General features: G+C 33.1%; 1 protein-coding gene across 1 annotated transcript; it reads left to right on the forward strand.

Moving 5' to 3' along the window:
• The first annotated feature begins 4,609 nt into the window (after positions 1-4,609).
• On the forward strand, positions 4,610-7,097 carry LOC132066776 (uncharacterized). The gene is made up of 3 exons (XM_059459988.1): positions 4,610-4,701; positions 4,742-5,509; positions 6,747-7,097. The coding sequence occupies exons 1-2, from the start codon at positions 4,630-4,632 to the stop codon at positions 5,489-5,491; spliced, it is 822 nt and encodes a 273-aa protein (XP_059315971.1). The 5' UTR covers positions 4,610-4,629; the 3' UTR covers positions 5,492-5,509; positions 6,747-7,097.
• Positions 7,098-10,313: the final 3,216 nt, after the last annotated feature.

A 10,313-nucleotide genomic window follows, 5' to 3' on the forward strand; every position in this document is an offset into this window, starting at 1 on the left:
TTGATTAAGAGAGAGGAGGGAGACATACACAGAGAAAGAGATATCAGGTTCGAGTCCTGTTATAGAAAAAATCTTGTTACGAAGCGTTTCCTTTTTAAATGGATTTTAAGTGGCGTAAAGTTTTTTTTTTATTTTTTAAGTTTTTTTTTTATTTTTTATTTGAGGCGCAATACTGATATCGAACATCAGGTGGAAAAAAAAAAAAAACTAAAAAGAAAGAGAGAGAGAGAGTGTGTGAGACTTATTGCCACATGAAAAAATCAATAAGGTGACTAAGAAAAACACAGTGATCGAAGCCTAGCTCATTATGTTGTGTAAAAGAAGATCCTTTTGGAATTTAGACGCACGGCTTCAGAAAATATAGTAGCTATATATATATATATATATAACACCTAATCCATTAAGAACTTACTAAAAACATGTTGCTTTGGTAAACACAAAATCTAATTAGGAATTGCATCTCCATAATCAATCTGTTTTGAAATAACTTTTAAATTTAAAAAACAATCTTTTTTATGGAAGGTTAATCAGTGAAAAATTTCTAGAATAGAACCTACCTTATATAGAGATTTACTCCATCTTCTTATAAATTAATTTCAGAATACATCCAACTATATAAATAAGAGGTAAATAAAATATCTAGTTAGATTTATTTCTCACGGTTATGTAACTAATTATGAAATACTATTTAAAATTGTGCAAATTTACCTATAGAAAAAGGTTAGGTGAATTACTGAAATATTAGTATTTGATTACAAATTTTTAACAATGGACCTGGTGTGTAAGACATAGTACTTAATTAACGGGTACAACAATCAAATACTAAACTTATAATATTTGTTTTGATTGTTGGGAAAACAACACTTTTAGTCACTGGGTTATTGCAATATTTCACTTTTAGTCCTTGTGTTATCCAACTCAATATATTTGACCTTCAACTAAATTACGGGTGTGCTTTTAGTCCTTTAACTAACGGAGATAAAAAAAAAAAAAAAAGTAACAGATGATTAAATACACTAAAGGACAATTCTGGAATTAAATATTTCTTGATAATCACCGAAAATTATTTTATTTATACAAAATATATGTTGTTGCAACGAAGAGATCAGTACATAGCACCAATAAGAAGGGATTATCAAAAGATTGGTTTCTTTAGATCGTTGACTTGAGTCAATGACTACTGAAATTAATATTTTGGAATTGAAAGATGCAGCATGGCAAAAGAAAAAGAATGGCCTGCAACATAAATCATTCCCATTTTATACTGAAAAACCTAGATTTCATTAGTTAAGATACTTAATAATCAGAATAGGGAAGACAAGATTTTAAATTGAATTTCTAACCTCCTAGAAATTTTGCGAGAAATTGATGTAACTAAAAGTTAATACTAGAAGAATTCACAATATTTATGATGAAATTGCTTTGGCTCGAACGATGAATTAGCCAGAAATTGAAGCAACACATCTAAAATCATTACTAGGGATTTGCTAAGAAATTAGATGGGTTTAATCCAATTTAGCTCAGGTGAGCTTGTATGCTTCTAAGGGAAGAGAGTAGGAAGGGGAAGAAGATTATAGAACTCTAGGTAGAATTACAAAAACTGCAGTGTGTTGTAGAAGAGAACACAAGTTCATTCTAGTGTCACGTGCATAAACCCATGTTCATAAAACAATTGACTAAGTACAAACAAACAGTAAGAATTTAAATACCAAGATTGTCCTTGGTGCAGTGAATAATCTGTTAACTTTTTTATTTTGAACGTTTTGCGAAAGTAGCTGAGGGGCCTATTTCGGATAACTATTACACATCCATAGTTTAATTGGAAAAAGGTCCTAAATGAAAGTTTGAGTTGATACCTTTCTAGCATATAAAAAGTGGAATATGATCGTCTCAAAATGGCTAATAGAGGGGTGCTCGATTCGAAAGAATTGGCTATTTTCGTAGGTCCGCCTTGATTGTGAAAATATTTAAAATTTGAGAAAATGTAAAACATTAAAGTTGTAGCCCTTTGAAATAACTTTCCAACGGTATATTGTGAAGCCCGAACATAGCTCTTTGCTAGGAGTTATGCTCATTTTACTAAATGCTATTGACTTGGTGTAAAATTTACAGGGGAGCTTGCCGAGCGAGGCCCAAAAGTTACCTTAGTTGACCGCGCTCCTCATTTTACCTTTGCTTACTATTTAATAATTCTATTACTATCATTTATCCTACTTTTTGTTTTTTATAATAACTCTACCCCATACCCTACTTTTCTTTATAATATTATAGGTTTAATTTATCATTCAGATTGTAAAGCCTATACAATATATCTAAATGTTGCATTCATAAAAATAATACAGTACAAAAAATATAATACAATACGATACGATACGACACATTACAAAACAATATGTAATAACCATCAAATATGTCATAACCATCCAAACAAGTGGGTAGTTACCTAGACATGGTAGGATGATATATATCCTTATTACAATCTACGAGAATGTTCAATTCTCCCTATGCCTCATTCTTAATGCTAGTGAATACGTTCTGGATTCATCTAAAATCCAGTAACTTTGACTTAGACCGTTTATATATTAACTATATAAGTACAAATAATAATTTTTGAATATTACGAGCTTAGAAAAAGCAAAATGCAGCACAAGCCATGGTGGACACCAAGTACGTGATGGAGCAAAGTTTGCAAAATTTTGCTGCCTTTGGCCATTTGCTGCTCAAATACAAAGCGCTGAAGGAAGTTGAGAAAGATAACACAAGAAATCCTACAAATGCATGGAATAGAGATCGATTTTCCTTAGAAATAAATACAGGAAATCGATCTCTGCCTATGTATTTGTAGGGAAGAAAAGGCAAGAAAATAGCTAAACCAGAAGTGATTGTCACAATTTTGGCTGCTGTTAGTTGATCTTCATCGTCTGATGTTAACAACAACAAAAGTACATCATCTCTTCTCTTTGTTAGTTGTCTCCGAATGCTCTTAAACAATTCATCGACATCCATAAAGATCTTAATATCCAAGCAAAATATAAGGGTACTGAGGAGGAGTTTTCCAGCTAGGCTAGCATGTATGGCAGCAGAGTTGTGACTTGTGATGAAATGTTGGCAAGAGCTTATTTTCAAACGAATTTATATCTGATGATTTTGGAAATTACCAAGGAGCTTCCAGCAATTGTATGTATTGAATATTGTGTTAAAGTCATAAAGCAAGAAATTATTTAGATTTTACAAAGAAAGAGAGAGTACGTTTGTGGGAAATTGCGGAGGAAAATATATAAACTTATGAAGGAAGCTAGTAGTTGTTGAAGATAGGAAGATACGATTACTATATTTATCCAACTTTTTTTAAAGAAAAGAAGCATCTTTATAATTGTTGAGAAGATGCTTTATCATTGAAATGTTGGTGCAATATCAAAGAAAATAACTAGGAGGAAAAACAATGATTAGTGAAACAATACAGAAAACGAGAAAAACTATATGAAGCAAAGGCAAGTGCTATATAGACATGTATGAGAATATAATCTTATTAACAATCGTCTTAAAGAAAACAGGGCTTTCTAGTGAATAAGTTCTAATTCATCTAAAATCCAGTAACCCTTTAATATATTTAATCTTGATTTTAAAAAAAGCAAAATGCAGCAAATGGTGGACTCATCATTCTGTAAAGTTCAAGACAAAATTTTATTTTTTCCCATTTTATCCTTGGTATTAACTATTCTAGAAGACCAGAAGCACATCAATAGAGGAAATATTTAATGAAGGAGATTACATCTTAAGACATAAATGAGAACAAATGAGATCTTTTGGCTGCTTTTTGACTATTCATGTCTGATGTTAACAACAACAAAAGTACATTTTTCAATTGTCTCCGAATGCTCTTTTTTCCTAGATCTCTTATGTGTAAACAAAATAAAGATTTCTTCTAAATAGGTCATAAAACCAAAAGGAGTTTGTAAAGGGCTAAAAAACCATTTCTCCCCTATTTTTTGAGGAAATGAAATCTCTTATCCTCTTACAATTTTGAATAAAAGAATGGCCTTTTCAAATTGGTCAGAGTAAATATATGTTTTTTTTGAGGATTACGAATATTCCTAAAAAAAAAGAAGCATCAATAATTGTTGAGAAGGGTTGATAAAAAAAAAAAAAAATCATGATTAGTGTACCAAAAACCATTTCAAAGTCAAGTGCTTTTTAATTAGCTTTTCAAATTTTAATTTCGCTTTAGTTATGAGAAATTATATAATTAAGAGTTAATCCAAAGCACTCAAAACTAAATTTAATATAAAGATGACATCTTAAGACATAAATGAGATGCAAGATGAGATCAAGAATTAAATAGCAAAGTTAATTTCCATTTTAAGGGTTAAACCAATAATTAAAATGTAGTTTTATCATACATAGAATACGAAATATTTACCACGAAAATTCTCAGTAGAAATCCTAACGCGCTAACCAGTAGAAATTATACTAGGGAAAATCTTCAGCAGACTCCAAAAAAGTTTGTAATGGACCAGAAGGCATTTCTCCCATTTTTTGCTTCCAGTCTTTCCATTATAAATATATAAGTCTTCAGTCATGACTCTCGAAATTATCAAAACAAATTCGATTATTTCTTCAATTGTAATCATGTCGTCTACTCTCAGAAACCAATCTTCTGTGGGGGAGCCATCACAACATTACATTTTTAAAAATCATGAGGTTGAGATCACAAAAGCGTTACATTTTTAAAACTCATGAGGGTGAGCCATCACAACTTTACATTTTTAAAAATCAGGAGACGGAGCCATCACAGTGTTGCATTTTTAAAAATCATGATGGCGACCTATCAGAAGGTTACATTTTTAAAAATCATGAGGTGGAGATTCTCCGCTCATTCAGTGTCAAGAATAACCCAACTTATCAGGAGTTAGAGCTGGCAGACACCAGAATACATGCTGATTTTACTCCTACGGATGATCAGGGAAACAACGTGGAATTCTCCCAAGAGAGAAATCAAATGAACAATGTTCACCTACATAAACGGCCTGCTGAAGAGATAAGAATCTTGATCGATGAAGATATTCATGTCCAGGATTTTACAACTACTTTGCCAGCAGCCAATAAGATTGTGATTTCTTATTCATCAAAAGAATTCACACAGAGATTGATGGAAATCACGCTAGGAATAACAGGCCAGGCAGCTATTTCCCTCTTGGCTTATGTAGCAACTAATTCCACCACGTTGTCCAGCTCTTCTCTTGTAGGGCTGCATTTTGTGGTGGCAGCTAATGCCATTGGATTTATTGGCACTTTCCTTGGCATGTGGTTTAGAAAGAGCAAGAAACAGGTTGCTGTTTCGTCTAGTGTTGTTGTGGGAAAAATAGGTGCCATTGCAGCAGCTTGCGCAATAATTGTAGCCATGGGACTGTTCCTTCCTGCAAAACCTATATCTATCTGGTTTGTTGGATTTGCATGCCTCTTCCCTGCTGCTGCTGTCGCTTTTTCTTAAGCCCATCACTTTTGCTTAGTATTATTTCCATTTTCCTGTAAACATTTGTAATTTGCTATGTAAGAGAGAGCGCACTACAAAAAATGGGTAATTTGTGGAGGTTGAAAATTGTAATTCGCGGAGGTTTTAGCCTCCTCTAGCAACTAGCGAAAGCTAACACCTACGCGAATTGCAACTTTCAACCTCCGAAAATTACTCATTTTTTTGTAGTGGCGGGGAGGGACACATCAATAACATGATAGAGGATTGGGGGGAGGGGGACGCAGCAATAAGATGACTAGGAAGAACAGAAGTTTTATCCATGTTGTGTACTTAAAAAGAGTCCTTTTGGACTTTAGAATGTTGCACAGAGTACGTAGCAATACATAGGGTTTTTTTGGTACGATGGAAAATTTCCTGTCTCAATTTATGTGATGGTATTTGACTGGGCAAAAAGTTTAAGAATGAAACGAATACTTTAAAAAATTGTAGTCATAAATATGTGTGATAAATCATCTCATTAAAGGTAAAATTAAAAATTTAAAGTCAATTTTTTATTAAAAATTGAAAAGTGTCATTCCTTTCGAAATTGACTAAGAAAAAAAAAAGTATCACATAAATTTGGGACAGAGAAAATATTGTCTTATTTTATTTTATTTAATTGCACTAATGTTTTCCTCTACTTAGTTGAAAATGACTACCCTAGAGATTGAACACCTGGCTCTTCCCCATCTCCGGTTAAATAATACAAAATATATGCTTAATCTATTGTCAATTATCAACAACAACATACTCAGTATAATTTCATAAATAGAGGCCAGATAGAATGTATGCAGACCTTACGCCTACCTTTGTGGGGTAGAGAGATTGTTTTCTATAGACCATCGATTCAAAAGAAGTGTAATCAAAACATGATCGAAAGGAAAATAACGGCAACAAAATGACAAAATAAACAGAGCAAATGAAACAACAGATAGTAGTTAAAAATTAGAAAAATAAAATACTACGCGAATACTAACTAATACTAAAAAATTGTCAAATACCAAACATGCATGTGAATGAAAGGTTTCTTTATCTTTGATTTTATAGTACGTATACATGAATAGATAACAAATCAAGAAATACTTACACGGTAATATTCGACCTCTCGTTTTGAGTATTTATATTCTAAATGAAGCTTTAAGGAAATATTGATATTATGTTTCGCAATTTGTTGATATGACTCAAGGTGGTCTCAGACACAGTTAAAAATAATTGCAATTGTTTGGTGCTTCAGTTTCTGGTGCATCACAATTGCAAGGAAGTAACCGCAATTGCAAAGTGATAGGGGTCCGTAAAAGCGAACATGGTGAACTTGATCTCTCTGTAAAGAATAAATAGTACAGTTTGTCCTTCAAAAGGGCTGGTTTTTAATTTTTGTCCATTAAAATCAAACTTATGTCTCGCGGGGTATAAATTCTTTAAGTGAGCGGACGTAACTTGTGAGATATTATAATGCTAAAATATAAACTTATGCCCCGCAAAAAAAATAGGAAAAATTTCAAAAATATACAAGTTGGTCACTTACATTGCAAAAAAATATCCTAAAACTTACATTATGAAAAATAGCCCAAAATATACAAACATATGCAGACATATACAAATATATACGGACACTTATACCAACATATATCAACATATACAAACATATATACAAAGGCAGAACCAGGGGCGGATCCACTAAGGCCCAAGGGAGTGCCACGCCACCCGCAAGCTTCGGTGAAAACACTATGTATATATATATATCTATAGATATAAAATCCTACGAATAATTATATTGCCACCCGTAGTAACAGATAAAGGATGGTACCTGTGGTAAAGGACCGAAGATACCTCCTTGGTGATGAGGGATCGAGCCTCACTTGCACTACTTTAGTTAAATTTTTGGCTTGCTTACTGAATAGACAACTTAGCAGCACAGTTGTCTCTTTCCTTTTTTTTTTTTTTTTCTCTTCAATTCCTTAATTCCTCTTGACTTGCTTTTAATTATTAATACTGTTGACTATCCTTATTTATTAATTCTTGACTCTCTTTTAACCCTCTTATTGATTATTTGCGTAAATATAAAATTTTAAATTATCATAAGTTTTTAGTCCAAAATCTTCTCTCTCCCATAAGAACAAAAACCTTCGTACGCCAAGTTGTTATAATTATTACTCCTTCCATCCCAATTTATGTGGTACCTTTCATATTTTGAAAGTTAAACGGAGTTTTCTTTGACCACAATCTTTCATGTCTTTTAAATATTTTATAATGTCAATTATTGTGAATTATAGTACTTTTTATGTAGTTTTCAAATATTAAATTTTATGTTAAAAAATTTGAAGATCCTATGTCCGAATTCACTGTTAAAATTAACAAGTTTGACTCTCGAAATTCGAATGGTGCGTCGAAACGGGCCAGAGGGAGTATGTTTTTCGGTTCGATCAATTCGTCTAATATAAATTGAGAAAATGAATAACCCGACCTGAAGCCCAACATAATCAAACCGACTAAATATTTAGTCTCTTGGATTAAAAAAAAAAATGGCACCCGGAACCTCCAAATCCTGGATCCGCCTCTGGCAGAGAGAGAAAGAAAGCGAGAGAGAGTGAGAGAGAGAAAAGTTTGGGTCATTTTTTGTAAGATTTTAAAAAATGGGTCAATTTTGATAACATGGTTGCCCCAATGAACATACAGTGTAATTTTCTCAAAAAAATATTTGTCCTGAGGGACCAAAATTTAAAAAGATCACAAAATAAGGACTGAAGTGCAAAAGTATATATATGGTCGCATTTGTGATGGAGTCCGGCCCAAACTCTTTTTAAATACTTCTTAAATGGTTCATTCGCACAAATGGCCCTACTTGGGGGTGGTCTTTAATTTATGTCCCTCAAATTTGTGATCTTTCATTTTTGCTCTTCAGCATTTTTAGTGTGTCGTAATTTAGATTTCACAAGACACAGTTTATCTTTAATTTCGACATATGTATTATAACATATACACAAATTATGCCGGATTAGGAGTGGAGCTAGTAAGGGCCGAAACCAGGGGCGGATCCACTAAGGCCCAAGGGAGTGCCACGCCACCCGCAAGCTACGGTGAAAACACTATATATATATGTATCTATAGATATAAAATCCTATGAATAATTATATTGCCACCATAGTAACGGATAAAGGATGGTGCTGTGGTAAAGGGTCAAGATACCTCTTGGTGATGAGGGATCGAGCCTCACTTGCACTACTTTACTTAATTTTTGGCTTGCTTACTAAATAGACAACTTAGCAGCACAGTTGTCTCTTTCCATTCTTTTTTTTCTCTTCAATTCCTTAATTCCTCTTGACTTGCTTTTAATTATTACTACTGTTGACTATCTTTATTTATTAATTCTTGACTCTCTTTTTTCCCTCTTATTGATTATTTGCTTAAATATAAAATTTTAAATTATCATAAGTTTTTAGTCCAAAGATCTTCTTTCTCTACCATAAGAATAAAAACCTTCATACGCCAAGTTGTTATAATTATTACTCCTTCCATCCCAATTTATGTGGTACCTTTCATATTTTGAAAGTTAAACGGAGTTTTCTTTGACCACAATCTTTCATGTCTTTTAAATATTTTATAATGTCAATTATTGTGAACTATAGTACTTTTTATGTAGTTTTCAAATATTAAATTTTATGTTAAAAAATTTGAAGATCCTAAGTCCAAATTCACTGTTAAAATTAACAAGTTTGACTCTCGAAATTCGAATGGTGCGACGAAACGGGCCAGAGGGAGTATGTTTTTCGGTTCGATCAATTTGTCTAATATAAATTGAGAAAATGAATAACCCGACCCGAATATAATTTGAAAAGATGAATAACCCGACCCGAAGCCCAACATAATCAAACCGACTAAATATTTAGTCTCTTGGATTAAAAAAAAATATTGGCACCCGGAACCTCCAAATCCTGGATCCGCCTCTAGCCGAAACCCCGGCACGACGAAAAAGTATACTCTATATACAAGGTTAATTTTTTATATATATATATAGAGAGAGAGAGTAGATGTTGAACCCCCATGACTTTTTTGTATGTTTACTTTTTTATATGTTTGAACTTCCTTAGTAAAAATTCTGGCTTCGTCACTTTGCCGGATAAGTCAAAACTTTCATCACTTAACATAATCTGAAAAATACTACAAAACCTATGTTGCATAACTTAATGTTCAAAACTTTCTCTTACCTTTCTATTGAAAAATCAAATGTGGATTTTCAGTCGCAAAATCCAAAGATAGCAGAAGCCTGGGATAGCATTCCTTTTGCGCAAATAATAAGAGGTTCCATGTTAATAACTCAATCAATTCTTCGAAAATATTTGTGGTGACGAAACGTATAACTTGTACAAATCTTTCCATTTTCCAAGTCGATCCGATCCATTCGTTCGTAGAGCTATTTACTCGATCGCAGACATTTCTGGAACACCTCTAACAGAGGGGCACTATCACCCCAAAAAAACCAAACTCTGCCTTACGTAAAGTTGCCAGAGTACGATTAACCTCTGGATTTGAAATCACTGCTTATATACCCGGTATTGGCCATAAGCTCATGAGCTTGGTCTTACTTCACTGTCGAGAAAGGAAAGAAGACTTCCATCTCCAAGTTTAACTCAGACGTAGCTCCCTTCTTCTTTTTTTGGGAGCTTCTAGCTATAAATAATAGGAATTCTGGTATGGCAGGAATACTGTCGACCATTACGAGCGATAGCGAAGCCAAGCCTCCCAGTAGTAAGTCATCGGCATATCGCGCGTAACAAATCCTTATTAAGTAATCGGTTTTTAA

Source organism: Lycium ferocissimum, chromosome 8 (genome assembly GCF_029784015.1).
Source record: "Lycium ferocissimum isolate CSIRO_LF1 chromosome 8, AGI_CSIRO_Lferr_CH_V1, whole genome shotgun sequence".
Lineage (NCBI taxonomy): Eukaryota > Viridiplantae > Streptophyta > Magnoliopsida > Solanales > Solanaceae > Lycium > Lycium ferocissimum.

Excerpts from the sequence above, each read along its gene's own strand:
- LOC132066776 (XM_059459988.1), top strand. The coding sequence starts at position 4,630 with ATGTCGTCTACTCTCAGAAACCAATCTTCTGTGGGGGAGCCATCACAA. Across the intron at positions 4,702-4,741 it reads ACATTTTTAAAAATCATGAG|GGTGAGCCATCACAACTTTA; the intron begins GTTGAGATCACA and ends AAAACTCATGAG.